Here is a 24051-nt window from a genome sequence, read left to right on the forward strand (position 1 = left end):
ATGCAACTGGATGAATAGAAACCTGGAGATTTATCACTAGGTTTGAATTTCTATATTCAAACTATTTGCTCAGCCTATCACATTAGAGTGAGTGTGTTTGATATCTATTCCTCATGGTATAGTCAGTGGAGCAGGGGATATAAAAGCTAAAACCACAAGTTTGACGTAAGTAGGCTGGTTAGCTTTCTTGTTACTGTTTCGTGACTTTAACTCTTGATCTTAGAATAATCGTGTTCCTTCTTTCTTTTGCTGAGGCTGTAGCTCAGAGTTGAACGTGTGGGTCCTCTTTGGTAACCATGAAGGGCCTTGGGGCATCCTGGAGCACCCCCTCCATGTCACTGTCATGTTCAGCCCTAATTTCCCCATCATGCTGATTGCTCTGTTTCTTTTTACCTTATTGTACATAATTTTTAACCATTTAAAATCCTTTCTAGAACAATATGGAAAATGAATGAAGATAATTTGTAAAGCTCCTTCAGGTGTTTTGCTTGTCATCCAAAATCTTGCCTGGTGTTGTGGAAAATCCTTCAAAGTGTAGGCTGTGGTTTAAGGGGACTGAATGCAAAAGGTCACTAGTCTGTGCAAAGCCATCAGTCCTCTGGGCATGCTATCTATAACAGGAGGCCAGTGATTAATTTTAAGGAAGGCATTGGCTGCTTTTTATTTTAAAAAAAATTTAAATTGATTTATTTATTTGAGAGAGAGAGAGAGCATGAGCAGGGGGCAGAGGGAGAGGGAGAGAGAATCCCATGCAGACTCCACAGAGTGCAGAGCCCAGTGTGGGACTCGATCTCACGACCCTGAGATCACAACCTGAGCCGAAATCAAGAGTTGGATGCTAACCGACTACACACCTAGGTGCCCCTGCATTGGCTGCTTTTTTATTTTTCCCTATTTACCATTTTCTCCAGTCTGGTATGGGTGCACAGTGATTTTTCAGTTTGTCTCTCTTCCACTCCGCCGTTTTTATCTTGTTTGGGCCTCCTAATATATGTCTTCCATTAAGTGTTAACTTTTTATTTGTTTTTTATTTTTTAATTTTTTAAAAAGATTTTATTTATTTATTTGCTAGAGAATGTGTGTGTGAGAGAGAGAACACGAGCAGGGGGGAAGGGTAGAAGGAGGAGCAGACTCCCCGCTGAGCAGGGAGCCCAATGCGGGGCTGGATCCCAGGACCCTGAGATCATGACCTGAGCTGAAGCCAGATACTTAACCAACTGAGCCACCCAGGTGCCCCAAGTGTTAACTTTTTAAAGTAATAGCTCTTATTGTTTTTTCTTATAACAAAAGTATTTAGTTTAGAAAACTAGAAAATACAGATAAGCAAATAGGACAAAATAAAAAAAAATTGCCTGTCGTTCTTATTGTGTAGAGATGAGCATGACTCATTTTTTTGAGTATATTCTTCTGTACACACACACACACACACACACACACACATTATTTTCATGTTAAAAGATTGGGATCATGCAATACGGCATATGATTTTGTATCCTTTTCCTTTTTCACTTAATATGCTATGAACATGTTTTTCACATCCTTTTTTTTTTTTTTAAGATTTATGTATTTATTTTAAAGAGAGAGAGAAAGAGCACAAGCAGCAGGAGGGGCAGTAGGAAGTGGAGAGAGAGAATCTCAAGCAGACTCCACAGTGCACAGAGCCTGATGCAGGGCTCAGTCTCACAACCCTGAGATCGTGACCTGAGTGGAAACCAAGAGTCAGGCGCTTAACCGACTGAGCCACCCAGGCGCCCTGTTTCTCACATCCTTAGGTATTCTTAGGCCAGGCAGTTTTTCACGGCTTCATAGTTGGCCGTTGTATGGACGTACCATGATTTGGCCAATGGTTTTCCTGTTGTTGGGCACTTCACCGATACAGTAGTCAGAGTCCAGTCAGGAAAACAAACCACATCTGTTCTTTTAGTAAAAAGATTTAATTAATTAATTATTTTTAAAAAGGCCAAACAGAGGTTGAAGGACTGGAGGGGACACTGAGGTGACAGACATAGTAACTTGAGAAAGCAGCTTCCATCCCTAGGCCTGGGGGAACAAGGGTCATCAAGGACGTAGGAGCCTGAGGAAGAGACCCCACACAGGTGGGACCAGACCTGTGGGGAGGGGCTGCTTGCCTGGCTGCTTCCTCAGGGGTTCAGAGGTGGGGCTCTGATGAGTGGGACTCAGACCTCTGTGAGGGACAGTGCTCACTGCTGGTGCATATAGAGCTTGGAGGGAGGGTCCTGTGGGGTGAGTGGGGGACTCTGGCCGGCTCATGTTGGTAGGTCTGAGTGAGGCACAGTGAGGCTCGGTCTGGGGTTCTTGGGGGGAAAACTATACACTGGCACCGTGTGCCTCTCTCAAGGTGAAGCCCAGTTGCTGCGGTGACGCTGAGGGGAATAGAACGCAGAACCAGGAGTGGGAGTCCTGGCTTCCTCCTCCTGGCTCACAGCCTCCCTCTAGCGCCTCCTAGTGGTGGAGCCTCTACAGAACATCTGGAAGAGCCGAAGGGTTTGCCCCAGTGCCCTAAAGCTGAGCATTAGAGCAAGGTGGGTTTGAAGTGGAGAGGAAATTGCTTACTCACCAGTATAGCTGATTTCTCATTTTTTGAATGGTTTTAAGAATGTCTGTAGCTGGGGTGCCTGGGTGGCTCAGTTGGTTAAGTGTCCGCCTTCGGCTCAGGACACGATCTCAGGGTCCTGGGATTGAGTCCCGCATGAGGCTCCCTGCTGAGCAGAGAAGCCTGCGTCTCCCTCTCCCTTTGCTCCTGCTCGTGTTCTCTCTCTCTCAAATAAAATAAAATCTTTTTTAAAAATGAAAAAGAATGTAGCTATACACATATGTAATTATTTCCTTTAATGAATTCCTTGACGTGAAATTGCTGGACCCGAGTGTGTGCCAAATTCATCCCCCCCCCATCAATCCTCTATCTGTGATGAGGGAGGGGTGTCTGATACCTTCCAACTTTGTCCTAATGCAAATAATTTTCACTCTTTCTGGTTGAAATATATTACGCCCGCGAGTTATAAATACTAGTGATGTTAAGCTGAGCTGAAGGAAAACTAAGGAGAGAATACCCTTTCTTAAATTCAAGTGTGGCCAGTCTGAGATGTTCAGTCTTCTTCCTTAGTTAAACAAAGTTCAATTCAATACAGTTGTATCGTGATTGAATTTTTCTTCTTTTTTCTCCATTTTCCATTTTTAAAATTAGTGTTTTTTGTTTTGGTTTCAGGGAGAAAGATATAATAAGTCAATAAGGCCTTTATCGGCAACAGATGGACCCAAACTCCCCTTAAATAATATGAAGACGAAGCCAAAGGAGAGTAATCTCAACAGACTGCCCCAAAGCATGCAATCTCGCGCGCCCTCCCCCGTTTCCCCCCGGCGCTGCCTTCACGACCAGCCAGCTCAACTGAACCTTGGAAATAACATCAGGATCTCCGGCGAAAACAAACCTCCATTTGTAGTTAGACACGTGAGCCCAAAATTATTTTTCAGAGTCTGGAAGGGTAAAGGTGCGAATGAGGATAAGATACAGGAAAGTTGGGCCATAAAAGCAAATGGGTGATACTTTTTTTTTTTTTTAAAAGATTTTATTTATTTATTTGACAGAGAGACAGCCAGTGAAAGAGGGAACACAGCAGGGGGAGTGTGAGAGGAAGAAGCAGGCTCCTAGCAGAGGAGCCTGATGTGGGGCTTGATCCCAGAACGCCGGGATCACGCCCTGAGCCGAAGGCAGACACTTAATGACTGTGCCACCCAGGCGCCCCGCAAATGGGTGATATTAAGTAAAGAGGGAATGCATTTTTTAAAAAGATTTTATTTATTTATTTGACAGAGAGAGAGAACGCACAAGCAGGGGGAGCAGCAGGCAGAGGGAGAGGGGGAAGCAGGCTTCCCACTGAGGAGGGAGCCCAATGCGGGACTCGATCCCAGGACCCTGAGATCATGACTTGAGCCAAAGGCAGACGCTTAACTGACTGAGCAACCCAGGTGCCCCAAAAGAGGGAATTCAAATTGAAAAATAAGTATAATTAGATGAAGTTTGCCGCCTTTGTCAGGAAAGTCATACAAAGATGTCTCGTGCAGAAGACTTGCTCAGTAAATGTCAGTCATCCCTATTTTTAATTTTTGAAAATTATTAATAGAGTGTGATGCCTGCCTATGACAACCTGCCAATTTTTATCCAGAAGGATCAGCGAACTGACAGGGGTAGAAGACACGCCTAACAAAGGCTGCCATGTGCTCCATAGCAATAAAAAACGAAAGCTTCATCAGTCCTACAGAAAACTGCTTGAGTTTTTCAAATGAGGTTGTTGCTCACTGGCAGGACAAATGTGTCTGCAGGAAGAAGCAATGATGTGCCTACTCAAAGCCCTTCATTAAAGCTATCTTAGATTTAGCCCTCAGGGAGTAGCAGGTAAATGTAATCACACCAGCCTCCTTACATTGTTTGCCTGTGAAAGTAATGGAAAATAGAGAAAATTTTTAAAAAAATTACCTATTAGCTCACCAGCATGATAAAAATAAACCTTTTGTTTAATTTAGCGCATTTCCTTTCACTTTTTACAATTTCGTAAGGTTTTTCTCCCACCAAGTGGTAACTATGCTGGATACACAGACTAGTTTCTCAATAGATATGTGGTTAATATTACATTAAAACCATTTCCTATATCATGTTCTGGTTAATGACTTATTCTCCAAGAGTTCTTATAATTCCAGCGGTTAAATATGGATATTATTGTCAAGTTGGTAACTTGGCTTAAAGTCACTGGTGGTGATGTTTGTGCATTAGACATAAGATACGAAGCGTGGGCAGCCCCGAAGTGAGGGTGCTGTTGATTGGGACGACGGTACGCAGAGCTGGTTTGTAGGTACAACAGATGTTATTCGGCTAAAAACTGTAGAACAGCTGTTTTCCTCGTGGTGACCTGGGTAAAAACGGCAAAAGTCTAGCAATCAGTCTTTAAACACAGCTTTATAAAAATATTATTGAATTGAATTTATTGGACAGTCTGCTTCATTCCATTTGAAAGAGATTTTTGTGAAATACACTGTAGTCGAGCGAGGCCTTTTGGGCTAGATAATCTTACAGTCTTGGTAGATTTCAAAGGGAATAAAACTGGCTTGATATTTATTTTATTTAACAAATTATTGTACAGCCTCTATGTACCATGCTCTTCTCTAAATGGTCTATACTTATTAACTCTTATTTAGCCAGATTTCCTAATAGTATGTGATGTTTCTTAAAATAGAAGCATTAAAATTTAGAGGGTCTAATGTCGTGAAGACTGTAAATTCTAATCAATATATTTCTGGAAGTAGAATGAAGAGTAATATTATAACTTGCCTTCTTGAAATTAAAAAAAAAAAGAGAAATAAACAAGATTAAAAAAAATCCAGCAACTCTTTGTCCTAAATATTCTGGAGGAGTTCCTGTTTCAAGTGGTTGGACCTGCTTACAGATTGTGTTGTCCAAATTCAGGAAAATAAGGTCATCTTCATTAAAATAGTACAGTTGCCACTATTCTTTTTTTTCAAGGTTCTAGACACTCAGATTGGAAGGGAGCGTGAATGGCTGAAACGTCAGCTGGTGATAATCCCTTGTTTTCAGGGAGGACCCCACCTAGGCCAATACTGCTCACTGTCTAGGAACATGAAAACTCTGTCCTGTTTTGAAGTATTTTGAAATAAACTTCACTTGCTCTTTTCTGGGCTCAACCCTGAACCTGTGGTTGGAATATAATTTATATCCAACTTTATGCTAACCTTTCGCCCATACCTTCGTGTTTAAGCCTCAGTGAAATAGGGACAAACAGTGTCCCTTGTTGGGATAACATTTAATGTGCATGGAGACTGTGATTTAATTCGTTCCCAGACTCTTGTTACCTGCATGGCCCACAGTTGAGGGGGAGAAAGGCATTACAGGTAATGAGGAGCAGGTAACACAAGCAACGGTGGGTTCAAATCTTGTTTCTTCCCTTTCTTTCAGGTGGACAGCGCAAAGCCTTTTGGTGAGAATATTTCAGAGTGTCAATCCCGGAATTCGAGAAGAAAACTTAAGTTTTCAAACTTGCCTTTTCCAGGGAGAAGAGGTACTCGAGCTTCTCGTTACCCCCGTACATTCCCCAGTGGGAATGAACGCATCCTCCTTCTAAATCTTCTTTCGTTCTGGGGCATCTAGAGTTTCTCTGGAAACTCTAGCCTAATTCTCAGGTAGCATCTAGGTGTGGAGTTTGCAGGGGGGGAGCTCCCCCAGAGCAGAGCCAGATGAGGGGCTGTCCCTTTCCCACTTCCCCTCACTGTTGACAGAGCGTGCTCTGAGTAATGCCCTCACCCATGTGCTCTGCTGCAGGGGCTCCCTGGCTGGGCTGGACACGCAGGGGGCGGCTTGTGCTGGTGTGAATGTCCTCGGAGTCACCACTGAGAGCTCCCAGATGAGGCTTGCCGTTTCTCTAGATGGGAAGGAGTGGGAGCTTGGTGGAGATCAGGAGGGTAACATTTGCTTTACAAGATTCCAGGTCAGGGAGGAGGGGAGCCAACGCTACTGAAGCGAGGTTCAGTTAGGTTAAGGCAGGGAATCCCAACCGTGGAGGCTTCAGGACCCTTTTGCATTTGTAAATATTATTGAGGACCCCAGAGCATCCACTTTTATGTGGATGAGATCTATTAATATTTAGCATGTTAGAGATGGAAGGTGAGAAATTTGTAAAATACAGGAATACACAAGCACACATTCCATTAGCCATGCTGAGTGGTGATGTCATGACACATCATGTAGCTTTTGGAAAATTCCATTGTACGGTCATGAGAGAATGAGAAAAAGAGAACTCATGTCTTCGTGTTATTAGAACAGTCTTGACCTTGCAGATCTCCTGAAAGTTCTTGGTGACCCCTGGGGAGTTCCCTGGACCCACCATATGTTGAGAGTCACTAATGCCTCCCTTGGTGGCATTGTCCTTATGATTGAACTGCCTGCCCCCTGTCAGCTCTGAAGGTCATGGCAGTGAAGTTCATCCATGCCTGAACTTGATCAGAATTCTTAGGCTAGAAATGCTGGCCTGTTTTCTTGACTCCTGGTGGAACTGGACCTAGGCCATCCCTGACAACACGTTCCCTATTTTAGGCTTAAAGGCTTGTACTTTTAAGGGGCTGCACGGTCTCTTTTGGTAACTCAAGCCAGTGCTCTTGGATCATGGTGACTGTTAGCAGCCAACCAAGGACAGAGTGCAGGGTTTGAAGCAGAAAGTGCTTTATCACCTCTGACATTTAATTTAAGTCCTTTGGATTGAAAATCACCCACGTAGCCTATAAAAGCAGCACTGCCTTCCCTGTTACTGTGAAATCAAGCAACAGCAAATGTCCTTTCCCGGGGACGACACACTGGGCTTAGTGCTGGCTCTGTTACGACGGGGCTCTCATACATCACATTGGTCTCGGCCTCTTTGTCTTTTCTTAATCCTGGCAGGTGGGGAAGTGAGGCTCCAGAGAGGTTACAGAGTGTGCACAGGTCACACTCCCAGTTTTTGGCATATCTACATTTAGAGAAGACGTTTAGACCTCTGGTTTCCCAGATCCCTGGAGTCTCTGTAGCTTCCAAGCCAGACCTTTGCTTAGGTCACCTGTCAGCTCATTCATCCAGGCCTCAGGTAGAATAAAGCAGTGCTTCTCAAACTTGAATGTGCATTTGAATCACCTGGGGCATCTTATTCAACGGTAGATTCTGATTCCGCAGGGCCGGGATGGGGCCTGGGAGCCTTCTTTCCTTGCAAGCTTCCAGGTGATGACGTGGCTGGTCTATGGACTGCACTTTGAGAAGCAAGGGAACAAGGGCTAGCCCCTTGTGAAACGGAGTGCTCCAAACAGTGGCAAGGGGGTTTCTAGGCGACAGGCAGATTTGTGGCTATAGTTGAAAAGGGCCTTAGCATTGCCAGCACCCTGCTCAGCTGGGAGTTGGAGAGAAGACAGCTTCTGGGACAAGACAGACAGACACACATGTGCATGCCCAGAGGATGTGTTGATTGCCAGGCTTGAAAAAGCCCTTTCTGTATCCTCCTTCTTAGGCCAGTGGCCTGGGGGAGTCGGCAATCCATGAAAAGCCTCTTGTCACTGCCTAAGCCCCAAACACAGAGGGGGAAGGCACGGTGGCCTTGGCATAGCCTTGCAAATACTCATTCCAAAAGCATTTTTTTTTTTCTGAATTTGGAAAAATCGAGTTGAGTCTTGATTTTGCCTGTGTGTATTTATCGCTTCACTTCCTAGTCATTCTTAGATCTACTTACTTATGATTGTTTAGGGTAATCACCATGATTTGCACTTTTCCTGCATTATGTTTTCCCCAACTCTTGTCTATTCGTTGTCTGCACTTAACATTTGTGTCTGTCTACCTTGGACAAGTGTGCTTGAGACGTCCTGCATAAATAGGATTCCACGGAAAGCAAATATAAAGGGAATGGCAGAAGAGGCCGAGTAAATGCATTTTATTTATATGAGAGCCACACGGCTTTCTTCTAGGCTCTGGGCACCTGGGCCAGTATGAGTGTTGTTTTCCAGGCTGTGTGAGGATTGCTGAATTTATGGCTTCACTCTAGGCTCTGCTTTGCCCTTCGCACGTCCCTGTGTGCTGTCATTAATAACATAACTTCACGGGGCCTCAAGAGGACAGATGCGCTCATAGATAGGATTGCTGTGACTCAAGGGACTTGTAAAAGTTGACAGTGTAATTTACAAGGGAACATTTAAATTCTTTAATAATTCATCCCTGCATACTATTTCTGTGCTCTGTGGAACACATGTAACAGTGGTTTTAGGGGTAATGGGTAGTAATGAGTCACTGAAACACCTCTTCCTCTTTCTTCTAGCTTCTTCTCTTGACAGCCTTGATGCTAACGTAAAGGTAATTGTGGAAGTAGCGTTTGTAAAATGATTTATTTCCAGCTTCTAATGTCGGTTAGTGTGCATTTCCAACGAGTGGTGGAGAGTCTATTTCTAGCAAGTGCTGCTTATGGAAATGCAATTGCTATAGTCTCACCAGAGTTGAGAGTGCCCGGGCTCCACCGTATGCTTTCACTAGTTGGTTTGTTCCCCTCACGTAAGCTCTTATCGTCTGTAGAATCAATCACCCATGTATGTGGCTTCAACACCTGCTTTATGAGTAGGTATTCGTATCGGTTTTTTTCTATTCGAATACTTCCCTAATACATAGAGGTGGTAAATCACTTGTCCTTGAAGTTTGATTGGTTTGTCAAGGTGAAGGCTCAAACTTCTATGTTACAACGTGAAAATAGATGTAGGCAAAGAAATGGAGTAATACGGTGTTTTTATGCCGTGGCATTTAAATAGTTCATTAAAAAAAATTATATCTTTACCAAACCAGATAATCCCTTATGCTCCCAAATCAAAGCTCAGAGCATGAGTTTATTTTGGCTTGTTAATATATGCCAAATGTGCAGAGTTTTGGTTATCTTTCCTTGACCTTGAGCTTCTGAGCATTTTGTCTCTAGCACTGCCTGTTCCGGCCCCTCTTTTTATTGCGGGAGCTCCCCGGGGGGCAGGCCTTCTGTCATCTTGGCCCCTTCCTCATCCCACCCACCCCCAGCTCTAAACTCAGCAAACGAACACAAAATGCCAACTAAAACTAATGCACATTGTCACTTAGGTTATCAAAGAGCCAGATGAACGGATTGTTTTAAGGAAAGAATCGTCATCACCTTTAGAGTCAAGTAAGTTTGGAAAACCCTCGCCCAGTTACAGTAACCAAGGGGATGCCGATTTCCACGGGGAAGCTTCGTTTGCCGCCTCCCAGCTTTCCAGATCGCCCAGCCCTCTTCTGGATCAGCCCATTCTCTGCAAAAGGTCAGCGGCAAGCCCCCGTTTATTTGCTTGTAGAGTGTGTCGTGGTCTAGCACGAGTAAAGCCTGGTCATTTCATCACTTTGCTTCCTTAGGAATATTCAGCTGGTGATGTGAAAAATCACTATTCCTTTTTAAAGGAGGGAAGAGTTGAGCCTTTTCTCTTGCCTGTGGAAAGCATATCTCAGAATGTTTGTTGAAAATGGGAGAAACAGCTAACTTGGCATAGATGCTATTTATCCATTTTCATCTTTCATAAAAAACAAAAGGAGTGAAAAACAAATCACTCATCGTCCTGCCACCCAAAGACAAAGATTATTAACATATAGGTGTATTTCTTCTTTCTCTAGACATGTTTTCTTGGTTTATTTATGTGATTGTCACAAATAATACTCGCTCCACCCCCACAATTGCATACATGTGGTAGGCAGGCCAGAAATTGAGAGAGGGACATTTATTTTCCAAACTGTACCATCTGGTAAGATAACCAGCAATCCAGCTGGCCTGGGAATGTTCTGACTTTAGCCCTTAAAGGCCTCTATTCTGGGAAACCCCTGAGTCTCAGGCAAGCCAGGACAGTTTGGTCACCTTAACTCCCGGAAAATGGGACTGAAGATAATATTTTTAAGATAGTTGTTAAAAATCCGTAGTTGACATATTACATTAGTTTCAGGCGTACAACATCATGGTTGAATCTTTGTCTATATTGCAAAATGATCATCACAGTAAATCCAGTTGCGTTTCCCTAATGATGAGCGATCATGAGCATCTTTACATCTGTCTGTTGCCATCTGTATGTCTTCTTCAGAGAAATGTCTGTTCGTGTCTTGAAGCTACCCTCTCAAACTAGCTGGGATTAGGCTCCTTCACATAGTAGGTGGTCAAATTCGATACATCGGTCACCATATGTAGCTGCAGAATGTTTTCTCTTGTGATGAGAGCTCTTAAGATTTATTCTCTCCGCAACTTTTATATATGCAATATGGTGTTAGCTGTAGTCTCCATGCTGCCCGTTATGTCTCCATTATTTATTTTATAACAGGAATCGGTCCCTTTGACTCCCCTCACCGTCTGACTCCGGCAATCACCAGCCTGGTCTCTGTATCTGTGAGCTTGTTTGTTTATGTCCTCGTTTAGGTTCCACATATAAGTGAGATCACACGGTTTTTGTCTTTCTCAAGACCGTTGTTCTGAATGAAGGACATGGCACTGTGATGAGAATAAGAAGAGAAAGCCCCATAGCAGACTGACATGATTGCTCACAAAGGGACTCGGTAGTAAATACCCCAGAATGAGCGTCAGAATGAAACAAAAGCCCTGAAATCTTAATAGGATTCAGTTTGACTAAGAAAGTGGCAGTGTATTCTTAGTGTTTTGCAGAAATGGTAGAATACCTTTACATTAAAGTGTTGTACATGGACTTGAGGAAACCAAATCAAATATTTTAGTAAAATCTATTAAAGAAGGGTGAATTCTTGATTAGTTACTTTTTTGAAAGAAAATAACGTGAAATAGATTTTTAAAAATCAGCCCTGGCACTCAGAGACAGGTGGTTAGAGACGTCCGCCTCTCTACCAGGCCTTCATCTCCTCCTGGCTTATCCTCTGGATGTAAAGATTTTAAACAGATGGGAAAGGACCTTCAACTGGTGGTCGTCAGGGGATTTGGGCTCTAGTGCTCATCTGTCTCTAACTGCTATGTAATCTCACAGAAATACTCAGCCTTTTAGACCTTAGTTTCCCCATCTGTGAAATGGGTGTGATGATCAAATATCCGTTCTCTTACAGGTACAAAATGCTTCTCTGCTGCCAGAAGCAGAGATAGCTCACAGCTTTGGTCCATGTGCCTTGTTTTTAGACATCACCCAAACTCCTCATACTCAGCCTAGCGAGTATTTCCGAGGGACTGAATTGGGGCTGCACCCACTGAGCCCCTATTAGGTGGAATGTATGTGGTCATGACGCACCCCAGCTTGCCAGTGGCTCGCACGCTAGCCCGGGAGGCTGGCATACCCTCGTGTCACTGAATGTGAGGCAGATGGTGAGATGCATTTAACAGAAGTACAGTCCAAAAGTGGGTGAGAGACAGAGCAGGAGGTGGGTAATCTTCGAGAGGGAGATCAAGGAAGGCCTCATTTCTTTTTAAATACATTTGTGAGTTGGCTTATGCATTCATTCATCCAGCCTTTCCTGAGTGTCTTTATGCAGCAGGCCAGTGAGTCTCAGCTGTGGCTCACTAAGGACTTGCCTCCTGTCTACTGAGTCAGAATCCTTGGGATTGGAACTGGGGGTGTGGCCGGTGTGTAGCATCTCTGTGGGAGGAAGAGTGTCTCGGAGGAGAACAGGACTGATAGCCAGTCTGCTAGCCTGGAATGGAAATGCTAACATTTAAGACATTTCTCCTGATCTCTGGGAGCTTGCAGCTTAGCAGAGGATATAAAAACATGTGCCCAGAATGCGTTCTACCAGGCGGAACTTTGAGAATAGTATGGAGCAAATGTTATCAGAGTAGAAAGGAGGAGGAAGGAAGGTACTTCTGGAAGCCTTCATGGAAGAGGTGGTATTTCCATGTGGGCCTTGAAGGGAGGGGATTGGATTATGATAGAGTTAATGGAGGGGAGGGGTGGGAGGTGAGAAGGCACGGGGCACTGGCAGCTTCTAGAAGTTAGACCAGCTTGGGGGAGTAGTGGGTGCCGAAGCGGAGTGTTGAGGGACTGTGGAAGCCAGGCTGAGGAGTTTGGGTTTTGTTGGAAGGCAGTAGGGGGCTTTAGCAAGTTCATTCCAGGATTTAGCACATTTCACTGTAGGATGATGACTTTGGCTGCAGACCGGATTTTTATCCTCTACCTCTGATGAATCAGCAAATTCTGTGTGCCCAAAGTCACTCTGGAAGGAGAGCTTTGGAACGAATTTGACTGTGAATTTGTAAACAAGGCCATGATCAACTGTGACAAAGGGCAGAGTCACGGAAAGGCCCTCTGGCTTGCCCAGGACCGTCAGTGTTTATCTTACATTAACTAAAGAGAATGATTGTATCCAGATTGCTAAAATTCTTTAGGAATCTTTGGAAAATGGTATTTGTGCTTTTCATAATCAAATGGCCAGTTCTGCCTCAGAGTTTAGGCATTGGTACCCACTCCCCTCCCGAAGATGAATGAATGAAAGGATGAACTCAGTCACGCAACAAATATTAAATACCTGCAGTAGTATTCAGTACCTACGAGGTCCTGGGATGAGCTGTCCAGCGAGGATTCCCTGTGCCAGTTTCAGTCGAGGGGCAGACACAGACATTAACCGAATACTGACCAGATGTCACTGGCAAAGTGCCGTGAACGAGGGGGGAAACGGGCTCCAAGTGCAAGTAGTGGGGGCGCCAACTTCCTCTCCAGGAGAGGGCTTTGCCGAGCGGTCAGTGATTGGACTGAGCTCTGAAGGTGGGTAGGGGTTCACATGAGTGGGGATCGGGGTTGGGGCGGCAGCATTCCAGGCAGGGGGAGCAGTGTTGGCCAATGCTGTGGACGGGAGCAGATGCTTCCTGTCTGAGAGCTAGAAGGCATTGGTACGATCTGTGGTTAAGTTTGGGTCTGAGTAGCCTAAAGTAAATGAGATGAAACATACAATCCTTGCGGCAGAAAACAGTCGGGGTTACATTTTGCGTTAAACATTTGTGGATTAAATTTCTAAGCGTAAAAGCAGGATGGAGACAAATATCTGAAATGCTCAGAAAAGTACAAAGAAGAGTCACTCCCAGCCACACGCCCAAACACAAGCCATTCTTCACATTGCCATTGCTTTTACTGTCCGGTGTATCTTGTGTGTGGGGTTAATGAAGACATTGAAACTATGTATACTATTTTCACGTCACTGCTGCTGCTTGCTCCTAAATTATAAATACCAACCCACAGCGTCCTGTCCTCGGAGTCTCCTTTTCAGCGGCTGCGTTAACGCTCCACCCTGGTTTTGTGTGTTGGGCAGGCTCTACCCTTGCTCTCAGTCCTCGTGGAGGAAGATCCACGAGAGGGTGTGCAGTCTCCTGACGTCCCACAGAGCCCAGCAACACCAGCACAAGGTAGGGCTTCTGAGACGACGGAATCTTGGCCGACAAAATCACATGGGAACTGGGACGTCAGCTAGGGCTGGGGGCAGGGGGCGGAGACAGACATTAATCCAGTAACCACAGAGATAAATGTAAAATTGGGACACTTACCAAGGAGGGTGCCTGGTGTCCTGAGATTGTCTGAAAGGGGGTATTTGACTCGGTGGGGAATCAGGGCAGGCTTCCCTGAGGAAGAGACAAGGGAGCTTCTGTCTGAGCGATGAGTCACAGCGAGTTTGCAGCCAGGCAGAGGTCCTGCGGCGAGAGAGAGCACAGTCCTTTCAATGAGAGAAGACAGGCCCTGAAGCCCGAAGCCCATCCCCTTGCACCATGCACAGGAATCCCAGTCCAGGAAAGTTGTGGTCTGTGTGAGGCCACGGCATGGAAGAAAATGTTAAAAGTTGATAAGGTGTTTTGGCTGTTCGACCTGTGGGGTGTGCGGAGTGTTTCTAACCCATAGATAGATACACCCAGTACTTTGTCTACTGCAGATGTGCAGCCATTAACCAAGGGACCTGGCCATCATGTCAAAAGAATTCAAATGAAAGGTTAGCAGTGCCCCCTGTGGTTGGATTTAAGGGTACCGCGTCATAGTCAAACGGGTTGTCTTGGTCTTGACTTATTTAAACACAGGCGTAGCCCAGATTTATAGGATGACACTTATAAATGAATATTGATTTTCAGGGGGTGGGGTTGTAAATTACTTTCCTTCCTCTTGGCAAAGTCATTGGCTTTGCTTTGTTAATTTCCAATCTTTTCAAGTAAGGGAATCCATTTAAAATGTAAAAAGAAGGAAAGGGAGGGAGGGAGAAGAACAAAAAAGAAGAAAGTATCTGTGTGCACACACATGGAGCGAACCCCCCTGTGTAGGGCACGCATGGGGTCCATGGGCCTCTTAAATGCAAAACCATGCATCTGATAGCATTGATTTATATGACACTGTGAGTAACGCAGTTACTGGCTTGGCTTTTGTTATAGGAATATTCTATCTCTGAAGCAAAGTATATCCTTGAAAGACCAAGCTACCCGCTGAAGAAATACCCAGTGCATGAACAGAGATATTTTTAAGCTGCTGTCTTATGTAAGTAACCAGCTTAAGTGTTGCTTCTTATTTTGATTTGCTTAAATAATTTCTTGCTGTCAGGATGAAGTAACTAGAAAATGTGGTGGACAGGAGATGGGGTGGAGACCCCAAGAACCACGCAGGAGAATGACAGCACATGTGTCTGTGGTCTGCCAGGCCTGTCTCTGTCTCTCTTTCTCTTCCCTCCCTCCCTCCCACCCTCCCTCCACTCTTCTCTCATGGTACCTCTTCTAGCTGCTCGAACACAGGCTCTTTCCTGCTTCAGGGCCTTTGCACCTGTTATGCTCTCTGTCTGGAATACTGCTTCCTGACCCTGCTTGGGTCACTTCTCTTTATCCACTGGTCTCATGACTTTCCAGGATACTTCCTTCCCCTCCAAGGCATACCTTTTTAGTGCCCCACCCTTTTCTTTCCTAAAGCTGACACCATTTGTTGTTATATTTGTATATGGGTTGATTGCCCTTTCTATTAATGAAACATTCCCAAGGTCAGGGACTCTGTCTGTCCTGCTCACTAGTTTGTAGCCAGCTTTGGCACCCAGCAGTGGAATCCCATTTAACGTAGATGACGTCAACTCCATATGCCAGGTATGCGTCCTGAGCGAGAGCCTAAGTCCCCCTCCCGCCACCCTGCTATCATCCTGGTAGCACATGATCTGCCACTGTGGTTGGTGCTGAGTAAATATATTTTCATGAGTGAGTGTGGAATGGGGTGATGAGGCAGCTGTAGAATTTGGGTCTGTGGTCAGTAGTTGGCCGTACTGTGGGGTGATGTCATTCCTGAGGTGTTCTCTTCTTAAGTGCAAACACTTCACGAGCATTAGATGAGTTAATATCTAATTCTCACAACACCCCTGTGAAGTAGGTTCTGTCATTAGTTCCATTTCACAGATAGGGAAACTGAGGCATGGGGAGTTTTAGGTGCCTTGTTCAAGGTCACATAGCCAGTGAATGTCACGGCTAGGAATATGAGCCTGGGTGGTTGGTCTGGCTTCAGCAACCATGCTTTTATTTTTTGTTTGTTTTTAAAATTTTTAAAAAGATTTTTATTTATTCATTTGAGAGAGAGAGAGAGCAAGCAAGAGCATGAGCAAGGGGTGGGGGCAGAGGGAGAGGAAGAAGTCAGCTCCTTGCTGAGCAGGGAGCCTGATGCGGGCCTTGAGCCCAGGACCCCAGGATCATGACCTGAGCCTAAGGCAGACGCTTCACCGACTGAGCCACCCAGATGCCCCAGCAGCCATGCTTTTAAACCATTACATTCTGTTGCCTCCCCAAACCTAGAGAGTGTGATGGGGAGCCCTGGGGAGAGAGAGCAGAGCCCTTTGGAATCCGAACAGGGTCTGCGGACAGCGCCCTTGGTCATCTCCCGTGAGGAGCCTCTGCTGTTGTATATGCAGCAGCCACGCCCGAGCAACATCACAAAAATTATGGATCTTTTTAAGCCATGAAGGAGTGTGGGTTGAGATGCTAGGTGTTCACTGTAGTCAGGCTTCTGAAAGTCTGGCTCAAGGGCCATTCATGCTTTAGGGCGCAAGCCGCCTTGTCCCCAGGCTGGCCAGGGCTCCCCGCCGTCAGCACCGGGGAATGTGGAGGACAGCTCGGTGATAGCCCGTTGTGCAGGCTTCAACCTCAGAACGTTCTGCTTGGTCGATGAAAGGATGGATTCTGGGCCACTTACTCTCCAGTTGCCAAAATGGTCATCTAGGTATTTATTAGGCAGTTATACAGAACATAGCCCACATAATGACCGCTGTGGGAATGTGGCCCACATAATGACCACCGTGGGAACGTGGCCCACGTAATGACCGAATGCCAAATTGTGTTGACTTTCAGCATGGGGGACTTCAGGTTACATATAACCAGCTGATACGTGGATGCTGATGGGAGAAGACAGAGAGAAGGAAGGAAAAAAATGAGTACCTTCTGTCTTAGAAAGTGGGTTTCCTTGGGGCACCTGGCTGGCTCAGTCAGTGGAGTGTGCAGCTCTTGAACTCAGAGTCATGAGTTCGAGCCCCATGTTGGGGGGAAAGAGTTTACTTAAAAAAAAGAAAAGAAAGAAAATGGGTTTCCTTCATGACCCAAGTTCCCACCTGGTGGTTTGGATTGTGCTCGGAGGCCTTTTCTGGAAGCTCTCCATACCACCCCCTGCACCCCCACATTTCGGGTCATGCATTCGTGGTGAGACAGGGGTGCTGGAGAGCCGTGTTAGTGAAAGTGGTGGTGGTTGTAAAGAAACACAGGTGACTTTGGCTCGTTTTAAGCAAGCAGGGCATTTATTAGAAGGATGCCAAGTATGTCAGTGAATCCAGAGAGGATCCAAACAAGCAAGACCAGGCTGCTAAAATGGGACGGCTAAAGTCCCCCCTCGGGTCAGGAAGACAGCCCTGGAGAGGAGGATCACAGAAGACCGGTGGGCTTCCCCTGCTTGTCCCCAGCCCTGCTTTTCTCAAAGACTCCCTCCTGCTTGCAGCTCTAGTTCTTATCTCTTACCTTTTCCACTTCTCCGCTTTCGCTGTTGAGCAGGTGTCCGTCTCCTGGATTCCTGGTGATCTCAAGACTGGGGGAAATGAAACAGTAGACTCTTAATGTGAACGGGCCAGTGATTCTTAGCCAAAAACAGTGAATCCAATTGTCTGACAGGGGAACGGCTGGAAGAACTGGTTGGGGGGGTGGTTGGAATGCATCTATTTCTCCTTATTCTGGATGATTTGGGACTTGGTACTTTTAGTATAAAATAGATGATCCCTTGTCTACTTAAAAATGGTTAAAATTTTAGAAAACATACACAAAATTTTGTGTTATGTGAATTTTGCCACCAAAAAAAAAAAATCCCATAAATCAGTTCCCACCCTCTCCTGGATTATACCTGGTTCTCTTGGAAGGTGTGATTGTCTCTGTGTCACGGTCCTTACCGAGGGTGGGAGCTGGCTGCCCGTGTCCGGCATGAGCTCGCTGAGAGTCCACTTTCAAGGATGGGCTCACAGGGCCCCCTTCTGTGACACCTCCTGGGCTGTCAGGCAGACCCAGGCCCTCTGCCTTCTGCTCCCAAACCTCCCTCCACTTAGCACCTCATCCCTCTGGACTTGTGTCATAGTTGGTTTTCTTATGATAACCCTCCCAAGAAGGGGAGAGGGACTGACCAGAGGGCCCCAGCTCTGGCCCACTGAGTGTCACACCATCGTGGCTGGCCTGCAGCAGGAGCCAGCCCGCCAGGAATGCTCCCAGCCGGAGGGTGGCCAAGGAACTCAGCCTCATGTCCTCAGACACAGACAAGAATTGTAGCACAGAAACCTCTCAAAAATTAAGGAGGAGTGAAATGGAAATAAACCAAGAAAGAAACCAAAAAAGATAGAAATTTATTAGAATGCTGGCTTCTGCTGTGTCCTGGCTCAGTAGGCCTCCAGGTCCTAAGACAGTGGCTTGTGTGGCTTCCAACCTCACTTGTCCCCAGTGGGCTGGTAGGAGTCACGGTGCTCCCTCTTGCAGGGGTCCCTTCATCTGTGTTACAACCAAAGCACAAAACCACCTGGTCTGCAGATGCCCGGCTCCAACCTCGGGGCCCTCTCTCTGGCTCAGTCACCAGCTTCTGAGGGGCCTGTTATTTGGTGGCTTATGGGGATCGATACAATGGATAATGACACACCTCCCTTTGTCCCAGGACCTCTGGTCTCGCCAGTCTGACAGACCACGCAGGTGGTGACCGTGCCCCCGAAACACAAGGCACATCCCGGGGTCAGCGTCCTCAGTGAACATTAGAATCAGCTGGGGGGCTCTGAAAACTTCTGATCCCCAGGCCTCCCTCCGGAGCGATTTCATTGGAATCTCTTTGGGTGGTACCTGGAAAGGGTTCTTTTATAAATGTTCTTTGGGAGATTCTGGTACACACTTAGGATTGAGAATCTTGCAGGCAGCTGCAAGCACCTTGAATTGGGGGACTTGGAACACCCCCCCCCCAATCCTATACTGACTCTCTCTCTGCTGAAAAATATGTTCCTGTTCCACAGAATAGGATGGGGGCATGTTTAACAGTTCGGCGCAGTTTCTGTGCGTTCGCTATGAGCCAGGGGCTGTGCTGACTCCTCAGGAGAACCCTAAGAGGTAGATCCTTGGCTTATGGTCATCCTGATGTGACACAAAGAAGGCTGGTCGCTTGCCCAAGGTCACGCAGCTGCTCTGTCCCATTACCTAAGGCGGCCTCGTCCTGCCCTGGGGCCGTAGAGTGGGCTCAGACCCCGAGGGATCCCAGGTAGGGCTGTGCGCCTAGACTGGGCTAGAGTGACATCACCGTCTTCTCCAGCATGCTGATTGTCTTTTTCTCTGTAGCACGTGTAGGGTGTGAAATTTCTGATTTCACAAGGGAACCTGGAAGATAGCTGGAGGAGCGCCATGAAGAACTCACTCATGGAGCCAACGGACACGTCCTTAGAGAACTGAACAACAGTTTTTGTTATGTGTATCGAATCACCAGTGTCTCACCCCTTTCAAATCAAACCCTGTACTCAGTCTTTTGTGCCCAGGTAAGAGTCATTGATTAAAGTGTTTCCCGTGTGGGGCTCATAGTTTCTTGTGAAGTCGGAGAATTTGTGTCATAGCTTGTTGATGTGTTTGTTTTGAGCTCTAACTAGAGAATAACCCTAGTTGGGTGGCAGGTCCTTTTTCATTTAGAAAGCACTTTTTAGAATTCTAATGAAAGTGTCAGGACGCCTTTTTAGGTGCTCCTCGTTTGTGGCACTAGATGTGTGGTTTTTTGTTTTTGTTTTGTTCTGTTTTAAGATTTTACTGATTTATTTGAGAGAGACAGAGAGCAAGCACGAGTGGGTGGAGAGGCAGAGGGAGAAGCAGACTCCCCGCTGAGCAGGGAGCCCGACAACACAGAGGGGCTTGATCCTGGCACCCGGGGACCATGACCTGAGCAGAAGGCAGATGCTTAATGACTGAGCCACCCAGGTTCCCCATTGGATGTGTTCTTGAGAAGTTTTTAAATTTTTCCTTCCTTCCACCTCCTCTTCCTCCCTCTCCCCTTCTCCTGCCTTCTTTCCCTCCCCGCCCTCCCCCTGTCTCCTGCATTCCCTCCTCCCCCCCTCCTCCAGCCTCCCTCCCTCCTTCCACCCTTCCTTCCTCAACTTACATTTTACACAAGCTAGAGGAAGCTGCTATTTAGACGAATAACCTGACAAATCCTCCAGGAAAAGACTGTCAACCTCATTTTCTTTTTGGTAAATCTGTTTTTTGTCGTTTTTTAGTGTTAGGCTTGAGTTACAGGAAGTCCACTGAAAACTTAGTAAGAGGGAGCCTTACATCTGGAGAATTCACAACTTGCTTTAAAGGTTCACTTTCAAGGAGATGTTTGTAAGAGGAGACTAGTTTCTTTGGGGTACAGTTTAAACCACTCCTTCTGTCACCTGCCTCCCCCACCCCCTTTTTCCAGCAGTGCTTAATAAATTTATACCAGGAACAAAGCCTTCCTCTTATGTTTCTCTGAAAGAGCTACTTTAAGTAAATTTACTCTGCAAATACGACTGCCAAAACCAGATTCAAAATTAACTAGAAGGGCACCCCGGTGAAATGTTCACACAGACTGAGGGGGCACGAGGAGGAGGAGGACAGGCGAGGGTGATGTGGGGCTGGAGGCGCATTTGTCTTCGTGGGGACAGGCCCAGAGCAGAGGGGCCTGAAAATGGGAGTCTCGGTCCTTCCTTCACATTATAACCTGGCATTTTCCTCTACCATACCCTAAATCCCTTTTAGTTTTTAAAGGATTCAGTGAAAGTCAAATTTCCTTCTCTCATTATGACCACAAGAATTGGTTTGTTAGGTAAATTAGGAAAACAACATTAATAAATAAAGGAGAAAAAAACCTTACAAAAACAATAAAACAAAGTTCATTTATTCTCTTCTCAGACTTTCAGCCAAGTAAAGGCACGCGTGTTACAACAAGCATTTCATCTATTTTGGAAAACAGACAAATGCTTGATTACACCTGCTTATCCGTTCCGGGTGTGTCTGAGGCTATAGTTGTCAGTTACTTTGACGTCTAGTAGTCATTAAAAATAAAAAATACCGTGTTACATGAAGGCTGTGACACAAGGCTCAGAAAAGAGCTCCTTTTAAAGGACATAAGCAGCTCGAGGAAACCCTTTCTAGTGGATGGGTATCCCACATGAGTTACTGCTCAAATAGACACCGGGACAGTCACTGTTCAGTTTTTCTGAAATGGTTTGAGCATAACTCCTTGATTCAGTTTAGGTATAAGATCTTAAAGGCCCATTCTTATTTAAAATCTTTTCTGTTTCTTTGTTTTTGTTTCTGTCTTGCAAGTCAATCTTTTTCTCACTTTCTCATCAGCTAACTCTGTTGTTTATTCTTATTTTACTTTTTTATATCTCAAGGAATTATTTCCATTTTGAGGAATCACATTGGGGCCATGATTGCAGTCGAGGTATTTTGCTTTTGGGGCATATAAGAATGTGAATAATTTTGCGATGGATTGGGGTTTCTTTGGGAAGATCTGTGTCATTAAACGTGATAAAACATTCCCACCTGTCTTGCTTCGATTTATTACTCTTTTNTTATTTTACTTTTTTATATCTCAAGGAATTATTTCCATTTTGAGGAATCACATTGGGGCCAGGATTGCAGTCGAGGTATTTTGCTTTTGGGGCATATAAGAATGTGAATAATTTTGCGATGGATTGGGGTTTCTTTGGGAAGATCTGTGTCATTAAACGTGATAAAACATTCCCACCTGTCTTGCTTCGATTTATTACTCTTTTTTGACTTGCACAGTTGCAGATCTGTCAAAGCTGGACCATATTTTCCAACCAGGTATGATGGGGTCTGGGTTTGCACAGGCTCCTGGGAAAATCTCTTTGGGAATCTCCTGGGAAAATCTCCTGGGCCACTGTACAAAGAGGCCATTTTCCTAAGGTCACTTGACCCAAAGTTAGCTGAAACCTACAGACCCTGAGTTCTAAATAAGGTNCTCCGCGCAAAAGCCACTGTACAAAGAGGCCATTTTCCTAAGGTCACTTGACCCAAAGTTAGCTAAAACCTACAGACCCTGAGTTCTAAATAAGGTTTAAAAAATGAGAGTGTACACGATATGTTTAACATAAAAGAAGGTGGTTTTAAATGCATAACTGAAAGGATTGATGAGTCACATGTGCAAGTTCAGCCTAGCTCCCGAATGCCTGGCTGCTGTTAATAATGGGGCCATGACTCTACTCNACTGTACAAAGAGGCCATTTTCCTAAGGTCACTTGACCCAAAGTTAGCTGAAACCTACAGACCCTGAGTTCTAAATAAGGTTTAAAAAATGAGAGTGCACACGATATGTTTAACATAAAAGAAGGTGGTTTTAAATGCATAACTGAAAGGATTGATTAGTCACATGTGCAAGTTCAGCCTAGCTCCCGAATGCCTGGCTGCTGTTAATAATGGGGCCATGACTCTACTCCATTAGTTCCATTAAAGTAGTCCTCTGGCCTGTCTGGGGGCAGCCAGAGGAAAGGGCATGCCTTCCTGTCCATGGGTAACCAGTGATCCCACTGGTGCTACTGTCCTCTGAATCGGTGACCCACCCCCCACTCCTCAGGGACGTGCAGATTTGGAGTTCCCAGGCTCTGGGAACCTTGCGGGTACTGAGAAGTGCTTCACCCCGAGGCTCCACCGCACCCCCTCCACGCTGGGTCCAGCAGCAGCTGTAGCTGTTTTGTTCATTAGAGCAAACAGCCTATGCCAAGTTTCACCTTCAGAGCTAGGAAATTGGGCACANTGTCCATGGGTAACCAGTGATCCCACTGGTGCTACTGTCCTCTGAATCGGTGACCCACCCCCCACTCCTCAGGGACGTGCAGATTTGGAGTTCCCAGGTTCTGGGAACCTTGCGGGCACTGAGAAGTGCTTCACCCCGAGGCTCCTTGGGTCTGCTCCCACCGCACCCCCTCCACCCTGGGTCCAGCAGCAGCTGTAGCTGTTTTGTTCATTAGAGCAAACAGCCTATGCCAAGTTTCACCTTCAGAGCTAGGAAATTGGGCACAAACAGTCATGCCTAGGACTAGAGCTTTTCGTTGGTGCAAATGGGTGATTTTCAGGTTGGGTGGGTTGTTGAAGCTTCTTCAGCAGAGTAAGGAGCTCTGAGTCTGAGATTTTCCCCTGGGGATTCCGTATCTTTTACAGTTATCCTCCAGCACTCTCGTAAATAGGTATTTTTCTTATCTTTATTTTAAAAGTGCCCTGTTGTGCTATTTGTCCTCCTCATCTACCTATAAGAATCACCTGATGGGGTTCATTTGCTCTCTCTGGCTCTGTGCGGACCACAGCTGTGCCTCTAATAAGACAGAAAAGTAACGTATGGGCTGGGTTTGCTTGGTCTGTGTGGGAGGGTCACATGGGGTGGGGGGGCAGGGAACCTTCATTTCAACAGCAGGAACTCCAAGGTGGCAGCCCTGAAGGCCACCAAGGCTCGCCTCAGATAAGGTGGAGGGGATTTGGGGGCTGCTAGACTGCCGTGTCACCAGAATTCGGACTTTATTTTTATTATTGTTTTTTTAAAGATTCGTTTTAGAGAGAAAGAGAGAGCACGAGTGGGAGGGGCAGAGAGAGGGAGAGAGAGACTCTCAAGCAGACTCGGTGCTCAGCGTGGAGCTGGATACGGGGTTTGATTTCACGACCCTGAGATCACGACCTGAGCCGAGACCAAGANCCGCCTCGGATAAGGTGAAGGGGATTTGGGGGCTGCTAGACTGCCGTGTCACCAGAATTCGGACTTTATTTTTATTATTGTTTTTTTAAAGATTCGTTTTAGAGAGAAAGAGAGAGCACGAGTGGGAGGGGCAGAGAGAGGGAGAGAGAGACTCTCAAGCAGACTCGGTGCTCAGCGTGGAGCTGGATACGGGGTTTGATTTCACGACCCTGAGATCACGACCTGAGCCGAGACCAAGAGTTGGATGCTTAACTAACTGCACCACCGAGGCGCTCCCAGAATTAGGAGTTTAAAAGGAAGAGGGAGAAGAGAAACATCTGGCAA

At 45.8% G+C, this 24051-nt stretch overlaps 1 protein-coding gene across 2 annotated transcripts in view; it reads left to right on the forward strand.

Annotated features, from left to right (window-relative positions):
- Window positions 1–19582, forward strand: part of SPATA6L (spermatogenesis associated 6 like) — a 38451-nt gene extending 18869 nt beyond the window's left edge. For both annotated transcript variants that reach the window (XM_034647106.1, XM_034647107.1), the window contains exons 5-11: window positions 3227–3469; window positions 5987–6089; window positions 8856–8890; window positions 9653–9849; window positions 13820–13913; window positions 14919–15021; window positions 19347–19582. In XM_034647106.1, the coding sequence (XP_034502997.1) occupies window positions 3227–3469; window positions 5987–6089; window positions 8856–8890; window positions 9653–9849; window positions 13820–13913; window positions 14919–15008 (762 nt within the window). In that variant the 3' untranslated portion in view covers window positions 15009–15021; window positions 19347–19582. The remainder of the gene's footprint in view (window positions 1–3226; window positions 3470–5986; window positions 6090–8855; window positions 8891–9652; window positions 9850–13819; window positions 13914–14918; window positions 15022–19346) is intronic.
- Window positions 19583–24051: the final 4469 nt, after the last annotated feature.

Source organism: Ailuropoda melanoleuca, chromosome 17 (genome assembly GCF_002007445.2).
Source record: "Ailuropoda melanoleuca isolate Jingjing chromosome 17, ASM200744v2, whole genome shotgun sequence".
Classification (NCBI taxonomy): domain Eukaryota; kingdom Metazoa; phylum Chordata; class Mammalia; order Carnivora; family Ursidae; genus Ailuropoda; species Ailuropoda melanoleuca.